This window comes from Nestor notabilis, unplaced genomic scaffold (assembly GCF_000696875.1).
Source record: "Nestor notabilis isolate BGI_N333 unplaced genomic scaffold, ASM69687v1 scaffold17699, whole genome shotgun sequence".
Taxonomy (NCBI): Eukaryota; Metazoa; Chordata; class Aves; order Psittaciformes; family Psittacidae; genus Nestor; species Nestor notabilis.
In genome coordinates this window covers 14,179-35,017 of record NW_009943600.1, presented here as the reverse complement: position 1 = coordinate 35,017, position 20,839 = coordinate 14,179, and the positions used below count along the sequence as shown (strand labels likewise).

At 53.2% G+C, this 20,839-nt stretch overlaps 1 protein-coding gene across 1 annotated transcript in view; it reads right to left on the bottom strand.

Moving 5' to 3' along the window:
- Positions 1-185: 185 nt before the first annotated feature.
- Positions 186-20,839, bottom strand: part of CORO2B (coronin, actin binding protein, 2B) — a 24,539-nt gene continuing 3,885 nt past the window's right edge. The window contains exons 2-12 of the mRNA XM_010022018.1: positions 16,649-16,849; positions 6,284-6,400; positions 4,460-4,609; positions 3,846-4,010; positions 3,102-3,218; positions 2,921-3,025; positions 2,492-2,588; positions 2,133-2,245; positions 1,054-1,144; positions 819-958; positions 186-353 (exon numbers count right to left, since the gene is read on the bottom strand). Of these exons, the coding sequence (XP_010020320.1) occupies positions 222-353; positions 819-958; positions 1,054-1,144; positions 2,133-2,245; positions 2,492-2,588; positions 2,921-3,025; positions 3,102-3,218; positions 3,846-4,010; positions 4,460-4,609; positions 6,284-6,400; positions 16,649-16,849 (1,428 nt within the window). The 3' untranslated portion in view covers positions 186-221. The remainder of the gene's footprint in view (positions 354-818; positions 959-1,053; positions 1,145-2,132; positions 2,246-2,491; positions 2,589-2,920; positions 3,026-3,101; positions 3,219-3,845; positions 4,011-4,459; positions 4,610-6,283; positions 6,401-16,648; positions 16,850-20,839) is intronic.

Sequence of the window (20,839 nt, the reverse complement as noted above, 5' to 3'; positions counted from 1 at the left end):
CGGGCAGGGCTGGGCGAGAACCCCCCGGCCGCCTCTCATGCAGTAGCTCTCAGTTAAAGCAGTTTTAGTGCTAGACAGGACTAGGAGGACGTTATTTCCAGTTAGCGAGCGGGCTCTTGGCAGGTCACTTGGTTCTGGCTCATGTTGTGTGTGAGTGGATACAGTAAAAGTAAAGAGCGAGTATAAACAAAGACAGTTCGTTTAGAAAACATCCCTGGAAGTTAATTGTTCTTGGGGTTGTTCCGCAGGTTCTTGAGGGTCAGGTGGAGCTGCCGGACCTGGATGTCCTTCTGCGAGAGCTCTTCCTTCAGCCGTCGGATCTCATCCTGCTGCCGGAAGAACATCCGGAGGAGCTGGAAGGGAAGGATGAAGCTGGAGGGACCGGCTCTGGGGCTTCACCCTCCTGACAGCCCCCGGAGCCGCTTCACAACTCGGCTCCTTCTGCAACACGGCTTGATCTGCTGCTCACTCAGCTTTAATACATCACCCTCCAGCATCAGGATACCCCACACATGCAATGTGCAGACTCAGCTCCAGCAAAGCTGATTCCTTCCAGGACCTGATACTTCCCCAGCGCCTCCATATGTTGTTCCCAGAGGATTTTAATTAAAAGAGGACTCATCTGGGCGCTTAATGCCGCTCATTTGGGTGCTCTGGAGTGACTGTGGAGCCGGAGGCTTCAAGCCACAGGGAAACACGGTGCCCAGGTACTGCAGTTTGGGACCTGCAGAGCAGTGGCTTTCCAGGCTGCACCCAGGAAACACATCCCCGCCTCACCAGTGACCACCCGCTGCTGTCCCCATCCCGTGCTGCCCTACCTCATTCTCTGTCCGCGGCGGCACGTTCTCCAGAAGGTCTATGCCATTAACAAGGACACTCCTCTTTGCCTTCACCGGTGCCTTAAAGACAATTCTGGATGTCTTCTTGTAGCCCTCCTTCAGCGATATCAGGATGGGGTCTGAGTGAAGCAGAGGATGGGCAGAGGGTCAGGGGGGGCCGTGGTCCCATCCTGCATCCCTTGTCACCCACCCAGCACAGCACCCGTGGCTTTACCTCGGTTGACCCCACTCAGCCATTCATCCGGTGTGAGGGCTGGTTCTGTCCCCGGGGTCATGGGGTAGATGTCCTCTTGGTATGTCTCTGACTGCAAACAGGGGGAAAGAAAAGGCACCTCCTCTGTGACTGCTTAGCTTTAACTGCACATCCCAACGTGCTGCGCATGGCTGTGCTCACTCCTCTCCATCCAGGGCAGTGGGAGGTGGTGAGCTGGGGTTTGCACCATTAAGTTAGATGAGGGACACCAGCAAATCTGGGATGGCAAACACCAAACCCAGCTCCAGCTCTGGGACCAAACCCAGCTCCAGCTCTGGGACCAAACCCTTCTCCAGCCCTGGGACCAAACCCAGCTCCAGCTCTGGGACCAAACCCTGCTCCAGCCCTGGGACCAAACCCTGCTCCAGCCCTGGGACCAAACCCTTCTCCAGCCCTGGGACCAAACCCAGCTCCAGCCCTGGGACCAAACCCTGCTCCAGCCCTGGGACCAAACCCAGCTCCAGCCCTGGGACCAAACCCAGCTCCAGCCCTGGGACCAAACCCAGCTCCAGCCCTGGGACCAAACCCTGCTCCAGCTCTGGGACCAAACCCTGCTCCAGCTCTGGGACCAAACCTTGCTCCAGCTTGAGATGTTTTACTAGAAACATCCCCCAAACCTCAGGTGAGACAAGCCCCTCATTACCCATCCCAATGGACCAAGCTGATTTTGGACAAAGCAATTGCAGCAAGGCCAGGAGCAATGCAGAGAGGAATTTCATAGGATCATGGAATGGTTTGGATTGGAAATGACCTTAAGACAGCCAGTTCCAACCCCCCTGCCCACGGGCAGGGACACCTTCCACTAGAGCAGGTTGCTCCAAGCCCCTGTGTCCAACGTGGCCTTGAACACTGCGAGGGATGGGGACTTCCTAAAAACATTCCTATTAAGCCTTGAATAAACCCTCCCTGGGAATCCCATCATAGAACCACAGGAGGTCTAAGACTGGTGCAAAGGCCCAGCCGCTGGACTGGTCATCAAAGCAGCACAACGGGGTCATTGCCGTCCCACCCGACCTGCTTCAGACCCGCCAGGGACTCACCCTCCTCGGCACGATCATGGAGATGGGTTCGATCAGCCCCTTGAGGGTGACGAGCTTGTAGAAGCGAAAGACCTCGCAGGCCGACACGTCCAGCCCGTACTTGGGCATCACCCCTGTGAGGAGGCACAGGCATAGCCATGGGTGCTGCACCATCCGCCTCCCCAGCACCGAGCACCCCAAAACACCCTTGTTCTCCAAGTCTTTAAGGAATTAATCCCTGCTATCATCACATTGAGACCTGGACCACCCCAGGGGTGTTTGCAGGGACATTGGGAAACGGATGAGCGGCTTTTATTCAGGACAAAGCACCTTCCATCAGCTACCTCTGGCACATTCAGGACCAGCAGCTCCATCCTTACCCAGTCCTTTCTGTGGGGCTGGAGAGCGAAACTCCATGAGATAACTCAGGTAGGGCTTTTCCGAGCCAATCTCGTAATAGCGAATGTTCCCGTCACCCTGGAGCAGGGAAGAGGGATGGTTTAGTTCTTTGGAACACATGACGTTGAATAAAGCCCAGGATACAATAACCCCCATCCTTGGGGAAATCCAAGCTGGGGATGCTGCAGCCCTACATCACCCAGAGGGATGCATCACCACACATGCAACAGCGGTGGGCACCTCTCCAAACTAGGGTTTAGTGGCCAAAGAGCTGCATAACGCTTTGCTGGGGGCTCAGCACAGCCCTGTTCCATGGATGGTTCTTGTCCCACCATGCTGCTTGCTGGAGAGAGGCCCTTTTGCCTCCCCAGGAGATGCCACAGCGATGGGATGTGACGCGCAGCCCATACCTTGCCAGCCAAGTACAGCATGTGAGTGTCAGCATCATAGAATGGGAAGAGGAGCCCCGAGAGTCCGTCGATCTCCTCCTCTATCAAGGGCATGGACAGGTCTTCCTGCAGCAGAGGAAAAAGCCCTTTATTGAGTGCCATGTCCCGGTGCTGGGGCGGGGGGGGGTGTCCCGGCACCCACCTGGTCCCACAGCGCGATCTGCCGCGTGTTCCAGCGCGACACCCCCGTGGTCAGCAGCCGCTTCGTGCTGCCCAGGAACACCACCCGGTTCACGCGGTGGTTCTTGCAGCTGGCCTCCTGCAACACAGCAGCACCCTCATGGCAGCGCCACCACCGCCATCAGTGTTAGATAGGGAACCATGGGATGGTTTGGGTTGAAGGGACTTTAAAGCTCCTCCAGCTCCAACCCCCTGCCACAGGCAGGGACACCTTCCACTAGAGCAGGTTGCTCCAAGCCCCTGTGTCCAACCTGGCCTTGAACACTGCCAGGGATGGGGCAGCCACAGCTTCTCTGGGCACCCTGTGCCAGCGCCTCAGCACCCTCACAGGGAAGAACTTCTGCCCAAGAGCTCATCTCAGTCTCCCCTCGGGCAGGTTAAAGCCATTCCCCTTGTCCTGTCCCTAAAGGTCCAAAGCCCCTCTCCAGGCTTCTTGTAGCCCTTTTAGGTTCTTTCTGCACGACCATCCCCTAAGTTTTACTACTTTCCACAAATCCTGAATTAACAAAAGCTTCCAACACCTGTGCTGGGGATGAGACCAGCCCCTCCTCACAGCATACGGTTACCCACAGACCCTGACACATACAACTATCACATCATGGGTATGGACAATCTCTTGAAGATGCTTTAACCCATTTCAGTGTGATTCCTCCCCAGGACCTCATTTCTATCCCCCCATCCCTGCCATGCTGCACACATCACCCACCTGCAGGACCCTGCCGGAGCGTGGCTCCACCACCCGCAGCTTCTTGTCCTTGCAGGTGGTGGCCAGGAGGCTGCCGTCCGTGTTGAAGGACATGCAGAGGATGACGTCCTTGTGGCAGTCGATCATCTTCACTGGCTCCCCGATGTCCAGGTTCCAGATGAGGACCTGTGGGAAGCGGGGAGGTTATCCTGGTGTCTCCACTCCTGGGGACCCCCCCACCCCTCCTGCAACCTCCACGTCTGCTTTGGGCATCCTAATACCTCCTGTTGTGGCTAAAATGGCTCCATCATCACTCAAGAAGCCCCTTCCCCTCCATCCAGGGCTGCCCTGAAGCTGCTGTTTTGCTGCACCCTCAGCAAGGTTGCCAGTAGCACCAAGATGTGTCGTGCTGGACACACTGGAGGGAAGGGATGGGATCCAGAGACCTTAGAGCAGCTCCAGTGCCTAAAGGGGCTTCAGGAAACCTGGAGAGGGGCTTTGGACAAGGGCCTGGAGGGACAGGACAAGGGGAATGGCTTTAACTTGCCAGAGGAAGACTGAGATGAGCTTTTAGGCAGGGAAATCCCTTGCGAGGGCAGCCCCGGACACCAGGAATGGGGCTGGACAGGACTCACCTTATAGTCGTAGCCGGCGCTGAAGAGGATGTTGTTGGTGGTTGGGTGCCACTCCACGAGGCCGACGCGCCGGCTGTGCCCGTACAGCTCCAGGACGGCCTCTGTCATGTTCCTCTTCAGGCCACCCTCGGGGATCTCCCAGATCCGTACCTGTGGGATGGGATGGGACCGGCATTGAGATGGGTTTGGGAGCCCTGGGAGGACCCTGACACCTGCCCAGGGGGGCTCTGAGCTGCTGCATCCCTGTGGTGCCCCAGTGCCCAGTGCCTCATCCTGCACCCTAATGGGTGTCCTGAGGTTGATCTGGTCCCCCTGTGAGGGCAGGGGGAGAGCACAGGAAGGGCACTAATTGCTCCACAAGGACAATTAATGAATGAACAGCCTGGCATCCCATGGGAGAGCATCAGGAGAGGACTGACGCCATTATCCGGACCGGTCCCCATGGATACAGGTTTGATAGCGAGGGAATAATAACAGGAATAATGACAGGAGGGGTTTCAAGCAGAGCAATAAGCCGGGTGGCCCACGGGAGTCATCCCCTCCAGTGAGGCAGCATCTAACCGCAGTCATAAATACAGAGCCATAACATCCTCATCACCCCCTTGGAGAGGATTAATCCATAGTGATGCTCCGGGGATGAGGCTGCACAGGTTGTCCTCTCCGTGTAGGGCATTATGGAAGGAAGCAGGAGTCTGGAGCACGATGGGTTAGCAGCATCACTGTGCCCTCAGCCTGAGACTAACAGTGACAAATAGCATCCAGATGTTCTGTTTCCTGCAGTTCAGACTCCATGAGGACCTCAGCATCCTCCTTCTTTGATACTGTTGGCCTGAACCTCCTTACACCTCCTGAGAGGGAGCAGGGAGAGCCCAAAGGTGCAGAACCTGCCCATAAGCAGCACCCTGGGCATGGGGTGGCACTGGGAGCCATGAGCCCCATTGGGGGTCACCCCCTACTGGACAAAGGGGCAATTAACTTAATTTCCCAGGTTTCATGATCCTCACGAAGTCTTCCCGGTATCCTTCCTCCTCCCAGCGCCTCCTATTCCCCAGTGACTGAATCTAAAGGTTATAATTCAAACCAGGAGACAGCTCACCATGATTCATGGCCAGGATCTGAATCTTTCTTCCCCACTCAATATCTTCCTTGACAAGCTTTCAGCTAATAATAAATGCCAATATACTGAACTGCAGGAGAGGATGAGACAGCAGGAGGTGATACAGTGAAACACTAAGGATCAGGAGAGGCAGATTTGTAACTGGTTAAGAACTGGATCACCCCAAACCCTGTCTTCTGCCATGGATAATGGGTGATGGTTTCTGATCTCCTTTGTACAAAGGCTTTTTTTCCTTTATGATACAGCCTTTGGGATGGACTTGAGCCCAGAAAATAAGGAGGAGGAGGATGCAGATATGAGCTATGTAAAGATTACCTGATTCATTAACCCCCAGCCTTCTGCTCTCATCACTTGATGGATCAGGCCATGAGAGCAGTTGCAGCCCCTGTGGTCCATGAGAGCAAGAAGGATCAATACCAGCATTGCTGTTGGGCTTGGGGAAGATGAAAAGCCCTTGTTGTGCATGGCTCTATGGCTTATTTGCATGGGGGACGCAGAAAGAGCAGCGTTGTGATGGTAAGTGATGCTGGGGACAAGCAAAGGAGCTGCCCTTGCATCGCCATGGGCACCATCACCTATTGCTCTGCAGTGAGCTCTTATCTCCTCTCTGCTCCAGAGATGGCTGAGCCATCCCCATCCACAGTGCCTAAGCTGTGTATGTTAAAGGCAGGAGCTGGCAGGAGCCAGCCCGGAGCATCGCAGCTCACCGAGGTGTCTTCGGAGCATGATGCGATGATGTTCTCAATGAAAGGATTCCACTTGATGTCCAGCACGTTGCCCTGGTGGCCACACACTTTGGGGTAGTTCGGTTCGATCCGGCCTGTCTGTAAGTTAAAATAGATTAAAAAAGAGAGGAAAGAATTAGTGATAAAGTTGGTCCTTTTAAGGCTGGAGCCTTGTTAAGGGGAGTGAGCTCCACAGCTCACCCTGGGATGGGGGTTTTGGCTGGAGGAGATGCCCCACCAAGCCAGGGATTGGGTTTACCCTGTCAATATTACATCTGCAACCACGGGCAAAAGGGCTGGAAGGGACTCAAGAGGCTCCAAACCAATCCTCTGACCATGAGGTAGATCAACTATTTGGCCATACATGAAGTATTTGTTACTTTCATCCCAAACTTTGGAAGCAATGTTGACTGAGATATGCACATGTACTCTGCATGACAAATCCCGAGAGACTTTGGGATCATCAGCCCTCTTGCTTAATGATGCTAATATCCAGTGATGACCCCACTTGATGGGATCCTTCCACATGGATGGGAACCCTTGCATGACTTTCAGGGATGGTCCAGTCCTGGCCCCTCAGCAGAGCTCAGACCTGCAGACCTCCACAGCAGGGGATGGTGCTCAACTTCCATCAAAGCTCCCATCCCCGATGGGTTGCAGGGACCCTGCAGGGTCACCCCATCGCTCTTCCTTCCCCTGTGCTGGCTCCGTGCCGCAGCCTGGAGGTGGTGGCACGCTTGGAACGTGCAAGATAAGTAGGTCAGCCTGACACAGGCACTAAATATTTCATGTCCCTTCCAGCACTGACCTTCTACTGTATCGAGCTCCCGGCTCCATTTAACATGAACAAAGAGCTGTGCTGCAGGTACCACGCTGCACCTTTACCATCCACAGTGAAGGGCAGCAGGTTAGGAGGGCTCCGAGCAGACGGATCAGGCCCAGGGGCTCCCCCTGCACCATCACTGCTGGGAAGGTTGATTAAGATTAATCGGCTCCCAGGGAGATGTGGCTGCTAATTGCTGTAGCGCTGCACAGAATCATAGACTAGTTTGGGTTGGAAGGGACTAGTTTGGGTTGGAAGGGACTAGTTTGGGGTGGAAGGGACCTTAAAGCTCATCTAGTTCCGAACACCTGCCATGAGCAGGGACATCTTCATCTAGATCAGGTTGCTCAGAACCACATGCAGCCTGGCTCGAATGTCTTCATGGATGGGACATCTACCAAACACATGGTTGGTGGCAGGTCCATTGAACTGGGAGCAGCGTGGGATGCAGGGGCAGAGCAGGGATGGAGATGCAGAAAACCATCACTTGAGGTGCTGAGAAGCACAACCCTCCCCAAGCCCCTTTCATTGATTCTGAAGCACTTTCCATAAGCTTTATTATTAGAGCAAAAAGCCAATTCTTGCTCAAATTGCTGCAACATCTCTAAGTCATCCCTTCGACACAACCCACATATATAAGATGAGAACTAGGCTGGCCTTAAAACACCAGGGACTCAGTTTTATGGGTCGTTTGTTATCGAGGTAAAGGGATAAAAATAGGTGCCTGTTCTCACTGCCTTCGGGACATGGGCAAAGGGACACCTCCAGCTCCATCACTGGTGGGGAACCAGGGTCAGTGGCAGCCATTCCCCTCTGCCCCTGGATGCACAGAATCACAGCATGGTTGTGTCCCCACATCACACCAATAACCGTCTCCTTTCCAAGTGCTCCCATTGCTCCAGCAAAGGGAAGGCTTTGAGGGGCTGAGGTTGCTGGAAGATTTGCTCCTTCCAGCCCGTGCCATGGAATATATCAGAGCTGCTGGAGCCCGGCACGCTCTCACTGGAGGGATGGAATCTGGGTCACTGAGCTTCTCCTAGTCAGGGATCAGGGATCCAGCGATTAGGATTCACCGCAGCTTAATGCACAGCTGCTGGCAAGGTCCTTTTAAGAGTGGCTAAATGGGAAACTGCAGCATGAATCCCTTTTTTCTGTGTTTGTTTTCCTTTTATTCCTTTATTTGGTTCCTTCTCCTCTTCAGGTGTCCTGGGCACAGGCACAACCCACCTCTGCTCTTGTACTGTCCCTTGCTGCAGCATCTCCTGCATCCTCGCTGCATTCAACTTCATTTTAACCAAAACCTCTTGATTTCTTGGTCAGAAACCGTCCCTCATCACCAAAGCATGGTTTCTCCTCCTGAAAGCCTAATGAATTTTGACAAACCCCATCAAATCTACTTGGCAAAGGGAATCACTTGGCTGGTTGCTCGGAATTAAAGTGATTGCACATTAACTTGTGCTGCTAAAGGGTCTGTCCGCCTGGAATTTACCAGCTGCTCCATGAATTCCTGCTCCAGACAGGGAGTTAATAATGTCATGCTAATGCAAATAGGAAAATAGGGGGAAAGCTGGATAATCGGAGCCGTTTGGGGAAGCGATGTCTGCTGGTGTACTTAATGTCATAACTGATCAAGCTGTGCTTTGCATCCCATTAATTCACAGGAGGGGTGCTGGGAGGCAGAGCTTCAACGTTGCTGCACAGGAATGCTGGGTTCAGGTATTGAGATGTTCTTAGTGAAAAGCATCATTTTCCTAAATCTTCCCCTCCATCCCTTTTGGAAAACTCAGTTTAGTGGAAAACTGACTTTCTGGGGGATGAAATCTCTTTTCTAGGCTCTGCATTGGGAAGGCTTCATTTGTATTTCAATGAAGGGTTTGTCTTTAATGATTTCCTTTGTGTTACAGCCCATGTACTCTCAGTGCTTGGTCAGGCAATGCTCCTCCTTGGACCTCGCTTTTCCAAGGAATCACTGGCTCCCAGTGTGGAGATCTGTGTCCTGGGGTATCCCTGAGATATGGGGGGGTGAAGCATCACCTCAGTTTTGGTGTGACAGCATCTTCCCAAAGGGCTGTCTTTGACAGTGAGTAAAAGGAAGAATTCAAATCCATGGGTGATGTGTGTTTTAATGTATTGCCCTTCCTATAGGATGTTCCAGGGTTTGCAGTGGTGATGGTGGAATCCAGGCAGAGAAACATCTCCCGGGAGGCATGAGGAGCTGGGGGACTCAAGGCACCGTCCTTCTGGCCATAGCATCGTCCAGAGCCACCGGCTGCCAGAGGTTTGGGTCACCCTGGCAAGGCTGTCACAAAGTCACTTGGTTTTACTTCTAAAATCCTGAAGTGATTTAAAATAGAGGCAGTAAAAGCCACGTCTGGGGCTTTAACCAGGAAAGTGCCCTTTTAGCTGTTGGATAGTGCCGGAAATGTGCACATCGATCACTGCTACTCATCCGGGGTGAAGCTGCCAGGTCAGTGCAGGGAAGGAAACACGTTAGTGGCTGGCAGGAGGCAGCTCAGATCTGAGCCAGGCTCTTGCTGATGGGCACAATCATCACAATTCAGGCTCTCTGAGTGAGCCAAAGTGATGCTGTTGGCAGCTGGAGGAGGAGGTGGGAGCAGCATCCTGGCTCTTCATCCATCCCTGTCCTGACACCCCTGAAACTGGAGGTTCAATCACACCAACAGGTATCAGCCACCAAAGGGAAGGTGAACCTGCACCGCACGGGTGGGGAACTGGAGTAACCTGTCCTAATTAGAAGGAGGCTCATGAGTTAGAAATGAGCCTTGTGTTCAGTGTTCAACACAGAGCAGCTAATGGGGATGTGATCCTGTGTCCCATGCAGAGGGTTGGAACCGGATGAGCTTTAAGGTCCCTTCCAACACAAATCATTCCAGGATTCCATGTATTTTATAAACCCTGCTTTTCACCAGGTTCCCTGGAAATCCAAACCCAGAACACTGCCAAACCCTTGTGTTTCCAATGGAGCTCAACCCTCAAACCAGTCATGCCCAGACAACTTGACAGAAACAATAGCAGTGTCACCCAGCATCGATGCCAGCGCCTGTCCCTGGGTGAGGAACATGCCCAAGGAAGGAGCACCCACCACCAGCCCGGGGTCACCCTTCCCCACCCAGCAGCTTCCCCCAGATGCTCCCTAATCCCTTATTAGCTTTTAGAGGGATCAGGGAAGCGCTGCCTGAGCCGTAGGGGATTTAGAGGGTTTCCCAGGAAATCCTTGAGTACACACGAGTCTCCAGTGGCTGAGATTAAGAGTAAATACATTTACTGCTGTGTTTTTAAAGGTCTCTCCTACTTGAGAGCCAAAGAGGAGGAAATTACACAGATTCCCCTGACCTGGGGCAGATCCCTGGCTGATTTCGGGACATGGGAAGGTCTCTGCAGGTTAACTGCTCTTCATTAGGAACCAACTCAAATGGAACCAGCAAAAGCCAGAGAGAAATGGGACAAACCCTTGGCAAGGATGCAGAAAACCCATTGTCATGGAGCATGGCTGGTTGAGCATCTCCCCATGGAGCAGCAGGGACCAGCCCCTGGGAAAGGGGAGCGAGAGGAGGGCTCTGGGCACATCTGGGCATCACATCTGCAATACAGATGTTGAAGCAGAGTGGTGAGAGCCCAAATGCAAGGGGAGGTGTTGCACCAAGAGGCAGCACTTACTGCCCTGGTCACTCATGCAGTTGTACACGTAATTCCCCAAGGGAATTCCCATGTGCAGGTGGAAGGATGCTGCTATTGGAGGGGTTTCTCTCCAACAACTGAATAAATGCAGAGATGCCTCAAGCCTTTCTCCACCCTCACTGCTCTCCCCTTGCATCCTCCCTTATGCCAGGATGCTCACCCAGCTTTCAGCACTGCAAATAACCAGATGGGAGCTATTCACGGCCAGCCAAGGCTGAGGAGATTGGTCAACCACATGTGTTCCCAGCGGAATCATCCCCTGGGAGGGATGGGGCACACAACTGACCTGCCTGGAAGCTAGTCCAGGGATTCTCAATACTATAAATCCATTAAGAAACCCAGCCCCAAAGAAATCCATGCATGCAGTGAACAACATTGTCCACCAAAACACCAGTTCTAGGCATGGGAAAGGTCTGAATGTGCTTCTGGGTCCTGCAGGGAGTAACCTGGTCGTTGTGAACACGCTGCCAAGCTTCCTGACCACTCCTGTGAATGGGAGCAGTGAGTAAAGCACGAAGCCAAGAGCCAGCTTCCTTGTAGACAGACTGGGAAAGCTCAGCTCAGGCTCTGGCACCACTGAGTGAAGCAGCGATTCCAGCAGATGTGCACCTGGAGGAGAACAACATCACGAGTGGGAGCAACACCTGGGAGATTCCAGCAGGGAAGGAGACGGGATGTGCTCTGGGCATCCTCCAGCACCGGCCAAAACAGGGGCTGTATCCTTCCATCCACTCCTGGCCATCCTCTCCCTCATCCTCCACACCACAATCCATGAGCAACCACCAGCAGCCTCCGTGCCTCAGTTTCCCCAAGTGATGCTATCCCTGCCTCTGGCAAACTCCATCTTCAGGGTTGCTTTGGGATAAACAGTCCCGGATTTACCATGTAACTTGCCATAAAAAAGATCACATCCACATATAAACCCAATTACTCTTTGTTATACAATTAAACTGTGGAAATCATAAAGCAGGGAAAGAAATCACCATTGCTTCATGCTATTTCTGCCAGAGTGAAGGTTTAAATCTCAGTTACTCCTTTTGTGTGGATAGAAATAGGGTTAAATTAAATAGAATCAGTGTCGTGGGCTGTGACGCCTCTCCCCCCCACTGCCTGTGCTCGGGGTAACCATCAGACGAGCTTCTCCAGCACACAGAGCCCTCAAAAGCGATGCCCAGAGCCTTTGGCAATGAGTTGGCACAGATTAACCCCCCAAGCTTGCTGCACCATTCACCAGCGCCATGACAGCAGCAGCCAGGCTCAAGCTTGTTAATTAAAGAGACAAAAGCCGCAGAAGGCCCCTGTTCTGTCGGATTATGGGCACTCAAAATCAATCCCTGCTTCTTTGGGACAAAACGCCGCTTTTCCCCGGCGAGGACAGGGTTTAACCGGCAGAGGGGGCCGGCAATTGCCGCCTGGGCTGCACTCCATGGGCCAGGCAGAGCTTCCCCAGGCCCGACCCCAGGCTTTGCTGCAGCATGAACGGGGACAGGATCCCTATTTCCCTCCCAAGCTCCTGCTGGCCCAAAGACCCCGTTTTCAAGCCCCCTTTCACCCTCTGATCCCTCACCAGCACTGAAACCTCACATTGGTGCTTTTCGACCGATCCAGGTGCTGAAACCCAGCCGGATCCCAGGTCTGGGCTTCCCACAGCTGCTCTCCTGTTATCTCCTTGATAAATACAAGGACATGGGATAGTGGAGCAGCAATGCCGAAGTGTCAACTCCTTCTGTAAGCCCCAAGCCTCTTTATTATCTGGCCAGCTCGAGGTTAAAGCAAACACCTCCTGCAGACTAAATTCAGATAAGTGAAAAATTCACAGGGAAAAATAGGTAGCACAGACCCTGGGAGCCTCCTGTGTCCTCAGTGTAAAGATAGAAAAGCTCCAAGGACGTGAGAACTGGTTCATTGTATAAAGAAAAAGAAAGAAACCTGTCTTTTCCCTGCAGAAAACCTCCTGGTGCTCTGGAGCGCAGCACAAGCAATGAGAGCACACGTGTGATGAGTGTGCCTGTTCTCTGCCCAGCCTTGGCACGGAGGTGTCCCCATGGAGGGGACATGCCCGGGGGTCCCTTGGGTGATGCTGTGAGCACACAGGCAGAGCAGATGCCACCAGGACCTTCAGCCAAGCCAGAGCCAGGGCAGGATGCCTGGAGCACACATCCCGCTCGCCAGCTGCTGCCCTGGGGTTATTCACACAACCCCAGACTCGTTTGTGTTGGAAGAGACCTTAAAGCTCCTCCAGCTCCAACTCCTGCCCCGGGCAGGGACACCTTCCACTAGAGCAGGTTGCTCCAAGCCCCTGTGTCCAACCTGGCCTTGAACACTGCCAGGGATGGGGCAGCCACAGCTTCTCTGGGCACCCTGTGCCAGCGCCTCAGCACCCTCACAGGGAAGAGCTTCTGCCCAAGAGCTCATCTCAATCTCCCCTCTGGCAGGTTCAAGCCCTTCCCCTTGTCCTGTCCCTCCATCCCTTGTCCCAAGCCCCTCTCCAGGTCTCCTGGAGCCCCTTTAGGCCCTGGAGCTGCTCTAAGGTGTCCCCTTCAGGAGCCTTCTCTTCTCCAGCTGCCCCAGCCCAGCTCTCTCAGCCTGGCTCCAGAGCAGAGCTGCTCCAGCCCTCGCAGCAGCTCCGGGGCCTCCTCTGGCCTCGCTCCAGCAGCTCCACGTCCCTCTGGTGCTGTTGCTCAGAGCTGGACTGTAGGTTTGGGACCTCGGTGGGGGTTAGCAATGGGTCTGTCACCCCCATGGGCTGCCCCTGCTCTGGGCAGGCTTGTACCAGCCCCTGTGGCAGCAGTGATGGACATCAACGTCCCGTATGGACACAGCAGGGCTCAGTCCCCTGCCAGCCCCCAGAACTCCCCTGCTCACACCATAGCACAGCCCAGCAGTGGGGCGAGGGTTTGTCCCATGCTCAGCCCCACAAACAGCTCACAACAAACCACATCTACGATGTGAACAACAACCTTGGACTTCAGCTTCCTATGTGTAAACAGAGACTCCCCTTTCCTGCTCTGGCTTCCTTCAGGCACGCAGGCAGATAACATTGTCTGGCTGTGGAAACCGAGCTCCCTTCGTCCCCTACAGAAACAAAACCCTCCTGCAGCAGCGCAGGTGATGCCAACCAGCCTCTCCCTGCCTTAAGGGCCCCCTGCAGCACCCCAGCAAGCTGCATTGCAGCCCACTCCCCTTAAAGCAGCTCCCAGCACCCCTCCACACCCCAACACTGCTGATAACAAGCTCATTCAATCACACACAGCTGAGATGGATCCACAGTGATGGAGTTTGCTCTTCCCTGGCTGGTTTGGCCAACCAAGCCCTGGTGCTGCCTGAGGCACGGAGGAAATGCTTCATTGCCACCAATAAAAGCCTGGAAATGCCATAAAATGCACCCTGGAGTGTTTGAAAGCCCAGAAAGGGGTGAAGGATCATCCATGGGACTTTGTGCTGTTGATGGAGACGCTGGATTTCAGTGTTGGCACTAAGGGATGTGTGAGATTGGATTTTGCTTGTGATGACGGAGCTCAGCCTCTTGCTGACTCACAACACATGGATGTTTCTCCCTGCAGCTGAATTCAGGACTAAATCCTTCTGTTGCTACGGTTTGGGAAGCAAATCCTCATCTTCCCAAGCCTGAGCATGAGCTCTCCTTCGCCCACCCTCCAGGGATATCTATAGCACAAAACCTTTGCAGCGACGGGGGGAAGCTGGATCCCAGTGGCCAAAGCTCCAGAATTTGGGATCCTGCCCCAGCTCTGCAGCAGCACAGGATGACGGACAGGCTCGGGGGAAGCACAGAGCAGCCGTGCTCCATCTCTCCAGCCTGCTCAGCCTTGCAGAAGCAGTTACATATCCCCTTGATGGCTACAGGAATACATGAGGAACCAGCACTTCTGCTGTGCAGGCAGAGGAACATATGGCCCAGAGTATGCAAATGCTTTGTCACTTGAAGCATAAAGCAGAGGGGTTTCTGCTGAGCATTTCTGAGCAGAACAGAGGGCAGACGTGGGGAGGGGGTGAGGAAAGGATGGCAGCAAATCAAAGCCTGAGTGGAGCTGCAGTATCTAGGTTACCTTCATTATGTGCAGCTAAATATGGATGCCAATTAATTAGAGGGCTGCTGATTTCCAAAGAAAATCAGTTTACTCTTAATGAGCTAATCAGAACCTATTTAAATATCAAATAAATAATGACATGATTAGTCTGTACAAAGGCGTGTGCGGGCCCTTGACACGGTCTGCTCCGGCTGGGATTTGGTGCACTATTGCCAGGATTTGCACAGCGATCCCTTGAGGACACGATGCAAACAGCATCACGCTCCCTCTGCTCTGATCCCACTGGGACGGGGCTGTGTTTGATAGAGTAAAAGGGTAATTTGCTGGCAACACCCAGTGATTAGCTCAGGATTTAGGGCCAGGAGCAAGCAGCGCGCGGATGGGCATCCTCTTGGTCCTGCTCCATGGTGTGAGGAGGGAGGCTCCGGGTGCTCAGACACAGCTCCTGGTATTGTGAATATTAATAAGAGTCAAGCTGTGCACTGCAATTAAAACCCTGATTATAATTTCTCCCATCTGTAGCTGATTCTACTCTAGGAATCAAGGAGGGATTCACAAGAGATGTGAACGTTACGTGGGGAATGCATGTGGCGTGTCTGCAAGTTACATACAGTGAGTGCAGCTCCTCCAGTGACAAAAGTGCTCCCGAGAATGAGTGTCCCACATTCCCTCCTGCAGCCTGCGGATACCCTGGTGCTTGGGGATGGGATGCAGATGCCAGCCTGGAGCTGCTGGTCCGTGCACCGGTAGGACAGCAACAGCATCAGTGCAGCTGCGGTACCCCACAGCAGTGCTCGAGTTGGGGGAGCAAAGCAAAGCAACAGCAATGCCTATTTCATGTTCAAGGTCGCTGCTGCCCGGCTGCATCTGCCACGAGACCAGACGTGGTCCCATGGGGCAGCTTCTGAAGCATCAGCTGAATTTACGGAGTTTCAAGTTGCATGAGCAAGAGATGCGTGGATTCACTGAGAGCTGGGGAAGCCAAAGCACGAGTAAGGGAGTAAGGATGTGTGCTGCAACCAGGACTAAGAGCAGACCACAGACATGCTGCGTCTCCTGTGCAAAGTGCTTTAGATGGGTTCAGCTACAAACTGAAGCCCAGGGCCCTCTGCACAGCACATGGCTCCTGGGCATCGGTGATGGATCTCGACTATAGATCTTGTGTGAGGTGGAATCTGCTGCAGTGCACAAAGCAAAAGCCCTGGGGTTCTGCAAAGGGAAACCTGAGCGTGCAGCCGAGATCTGCCTCTCAGTGTCAGATCTGAGGACTGAGGTTATATGGACAAGCTCAAATAAAGGGCAAGGACCTCCAGGAGGACTCGCTGCTTTCTGGGAGCTGTGAAATACCAGGGTCACAAACCCAAGTGGCATCTCCACAGGGTGAGGTCCCTGCCATCATCACTGGGAGATGCCAACAATGCTTTCAACAAAGGTTTCATTTCCTTCCTGAAGGAAAACCCGATTCATTAAAGCAGTTGTAAATCCTCCCTTCCCTGCACAACAAAACTCCAGGAAAGGACATCCCGGGAAGTGTTCAAGGCCAGGTTGGACACAGGGGCTTGGAGCAACCTGCTCTAGTGGAAGGTGTCTCTGCCCGTGGCAGGGGTTGGAACTGGAGGAGTTTTAAGGTCCCTTCAACACAAACCATACCATGACTCTATGACAGCAGAGAGTTCAACTCATCCCGTTGCAGGAGGGGAAGCCCAGGATGGATCCTGCATCCACACACCAATGCTTAGAGGTCGGAGCCGCCTCCGCCAGTCCTAAAGCTGTTACCTGCTCGATGGGGATGACGAGGAAGGAGCCGCCGCCGGCGCTCTCCGTCACGATGGCGAGGAAGCTGGCATTGACGGCGCAGAAGTGGTTGTCGTGCACGTTCTTGGTGATGGGGACGCCGTCGAAGCAGTGCTCCCGGCTCGCCACCTTCCCGTAGACATTCCGGAACTTGGAGCTGCGGTACTGCGGGCGCCATGACATCTGCAGGGCAAGCACAGAGGGCTCAGCATCCCGAAACATCCCGCACGGGCTCTTCCCCACTTGCTCTCCAGCTCCCGACCCGTGCTGCAATAGGGTTTTGCCTTTCGAGGCATGGCAGTTGCGGGGCAGCAGTAGAACACCCTTGATATCAATACAAGGTGGCACAAGGTACCGCTCACAAAAGGCACTAAAAGGCTCTCTGCTGTTGCAAAATTTAAGCTGCTCTCCTTCTGAGCATGAGCTGTTATCTAGAGCACACGGCACCACTGCTTCATGTGCATATGACAAAACACATTAAGGCTTTTAATGCAGTGACTTGGAAATGGATCAGTCTGGACCACCTGAAAGCGTGCAGCGGGGCAGAAGAAGAGCACTTAAGGCAGGCAGTGAGCAGCGCAGAGCTGGTCCAGGCTGTGCTCAGCTGTCTCAGCTCATTTTGTACAGGTTTTCCCACTTGGATAACCCACAGTGATGCAGGAGCACTTGCTCCTGCTGGTGAGATGCTCCCAGATACCCCTCAGCTCATCCTTGTGGACCGGGGATCCCAGGGACCCATCAACTGACCCATAATCCAGAGATTCCATGGATCCACGAGCTCATCCCTCTTCCCCCGAGCAAGACCAAACACTGCAGAAACAAATGTGCTTTCTCTGCTCCTCACCACTTTGCTTTTCCTAAGTAAAAATATGGACAGTTTTTCCATTTCATTCTTCTTTGAGCATTCCTTATGGCAGCACAGGTGTCCATGATGAAATCTATAAAGATTTAAGGCACTTCAACCAAGCAGGAGAGTGTGTTTAAGCCACCTTAAAGCCACTTAAGTATTCAGCTCTATCCATGCACATGGCAATTGCACGCCTGAGGACTCATCACTGCTCATGTCTTCATAACCAGCAGGTATTGACAAGAGCACGTAAGTGTGTATTTAAACACTGGGTCATCTCCTGGGAGCATCTCCCAGTGAGGGGCAACACCAGAGAAATGCTCCAGTGGCTGCTCTAATCCTGAATAAATCCAATTCCCTCTTTCCCCCCAAACCCAACACCATGGGCACATGGTAGGGAGCACGGCACGTTCGAACAGTGGCTCCTGGAGAGGAAAAGGGAATACTTTAAGATGGAAACACTGCTGTTTCCATCTCTAACTTGTATGAACAAGCTTCTCTGTGAGGGTGCTGAGGCGCTGGCACAGGGTGCCCAGAGGAGCTGTGGCTGCCCCATCCCTGGCAGTGTTCAAGGCCAGGTTGGACACAGGGGCTTGGAGCAACCTGCTCTAGTGGAAGGTGTCCCTGCCCGTGGCAGGGGTTGGAGCTGGAGGAGCTTTAAGGTCCCTTCAATCCAAACCAGGCTGGGATTCTATGATTCCAAGCTCATCAGCTCAACCCATGGCTGTGGGGCAAAAGGCAGAGTGAGGAGCACCAGGGGGTTGGCCATCCCCAGGCTGCAATGAGAAAGGACCCAAATCCTTGAGGATTTAACCCAAAATGAGAGCAGAGACTTGTTTTTTTGGCTGGAGATGCTTCTGCTCTGAAAAAAATGCAGACTCACGTCCAACAAAGCACTGGGGATCTGTGCCAAACCGACCCAAGCAGTCGGAGCCAGGCAGGGCAAGGGAAAACAGCCCGACCGCAGCCCGAGGAGCGGCTTTCAGGAGTTTCACTCTTACATCTTCCTTTGTCTGAACAGATGAACTTTCATATTGAAATCTAACTTTTTATCATGTTAAAATAGCACTAAAATGTGGTTTGATATTTTTTTAAGCTTTTGATTTGCTCCACAATCCTGAGACTTTGATTTTGCTCGTTCCTGCTGTCTGTGCTCCTCTGCTCCAGACCTAGTGCAAAAAAAGCCCCATAATCTATCAAAAGGGCCATTTTCCCTATTTTTCCCCCTCTAAACTTTTCAGATGTCCCATAGCATATCCCACTGTCATGGTTCAAGCCCAGGAGAAAACCCGTGTACCCCCCTGCAGAAACCCCTCTGACTAGCAGAAAAGGGGCTCCCAATACTTTCTGCATCCAGATATTCAACTTAACAAATCACTGCCAAACAAAGCACCAGCACAAACAAGCTCCAAGCAGCCCAGAGTTGGGGTTTTACCCTTAATGTGGGTCCCTTCATGTGTGCTGTGGATGCTCCCTACTCTCCATGGTCCTCAGCCCTGAGGGTGATACTGCTCCAGCATCTTCTGCATCTCGGATTTTTCCCCAGCCCTCCCTATTCTATTCCTTCTCCAAAAGCAGGACCAGGCTCCACGCAACCCCCGCCATGCCGGGAGGAAGCAATAAGCCCAAGTGCCTGTTTCACTGGAGAAATCCAGCATTTCTTTCCTTTAACCTCAGCCAGTGTTTCCTGTATCACAGTGTCACATCATCCCACAGCCCCGGGGCTGAGGCAGCCTGGAAACAACAGCAAAACCCCTGCTCAGGGCTGCGCAGAGCCAGCATTGTGCAGTGGAGGGCTCCCGGATGGGCCCTTTCCTGCAGATCCCTGCCTTTGGCAGCTGGAGGAGGCTTTCCCGAGCCAGGAATAGCTCCTGTGCTGCATGGAAGAGCCAGGGGCTTGGGGGGCTTGCAAGGGTTCCAGCCCCATCAGTATCAGGGAGCATCAGCCTTTGGCTGGAGATGAGCAGGGAAACGCAGCCCATGGGACAGTTTCATACTGATGTGGGACTGAGAGTGATTTACAGTCACAGCATAGGCATTGCCTACAAACAGAAACCTAGAAAGATGTTCTGACCAAAATAAACTCACCAGTTTCCCATCTGGATTCTCCCATCTGGATTATTTCCCATTGCATTATCCCATTTGGGTGTTGTCATAATTGATGTTTCAGTTCCAGATTGACGAAAACTTCGAGTTTCCAAATAGATGCCAGCTTTGTTTTTCCATTTAACTGTATTATTTATTCCTCCACTTACTTTTTTCCACTATAAATACTTAAACCTTCACTTTGAAACTAGTGTCTGCAGACAGACACATCTCACGGGGCTTCCAAGCATCCAGGGGATGGCAGAAGGAGCAGAAGCCCTTTGGTTTCTGCTGGCAGCACTGCTGGGGACGCCATGCCTCTGATCCAGGAAGATTTCCCTGGCACCCAGCTGCTCCCAGAGGATGTAGATGAAGCACAAGCCCATGCACAAGGCCACTGAGTGACCTAAAGGATGCTGGGAAGAAGAAACTCAATGAAAAACCAACATGCAAAGGGTCATGCACAGCCCTTATCCTGCAAAGATGGCTGCTGACGGGTTCCACACGGGATGTCTTCCCAGTAGAATCCATGGTTTCACAAGAAACACCACTTTATGATGGAAAACTGTTGAAAACAAGGTGAATTTTCTAGCCAGGAGGATGAAAATCTCCCATCTCACAGACTGCAACCCAGAGCAGTGGTGGTTTCAAATGGGAGATAGTTTTGTTATTCACTTGTTTATTTTCCTTCCACATAATACTTTGCAGACTCCTTCACTCCCTGGGGTTTCCGGGCTTGCAGGAGGGGGAATGCTGGAGTTTGGAGCTGGACAAACATCCTATTTCCTGGGGAAGGCTTTTGAAGGCAAGGAGGGGATGGAGAGGAGGGTGATGCAGGATACTGCGGGGGGATGCAGCTCAGCATCCCCCTCCAGCACCGAGCATTTTGCAGGTGGTGCTGAGGAAAACAGCCTCTTCCCCAAAGGAATGAGACAAAGCGGGAGAGGAAAGGCTGGAAAAGACCCAGCCCCAGTCCCAGCCCAGCCCCTCTGCCCTGAGCTTCCTGCCAGGGGCTCTGGATGGGTTTTTGTATGTGGAGACTGAAACATCCCGTGTCCCTCAGGGTGTGGGGACATTGGCCGTGACCTGCTATGGTGGCACTGACATGGTCAAGGGAATGGGACCTTCCCCAAAACTTAAAAAGGGGAATGGCTTGAGCCTGCCAGAGGGGAGACTAGGCTGAGCTCTGAGGCAGAAGCTCTTCCCTGTGAGGGTGCTGAGGCGCCGGCACACGGGGCCCA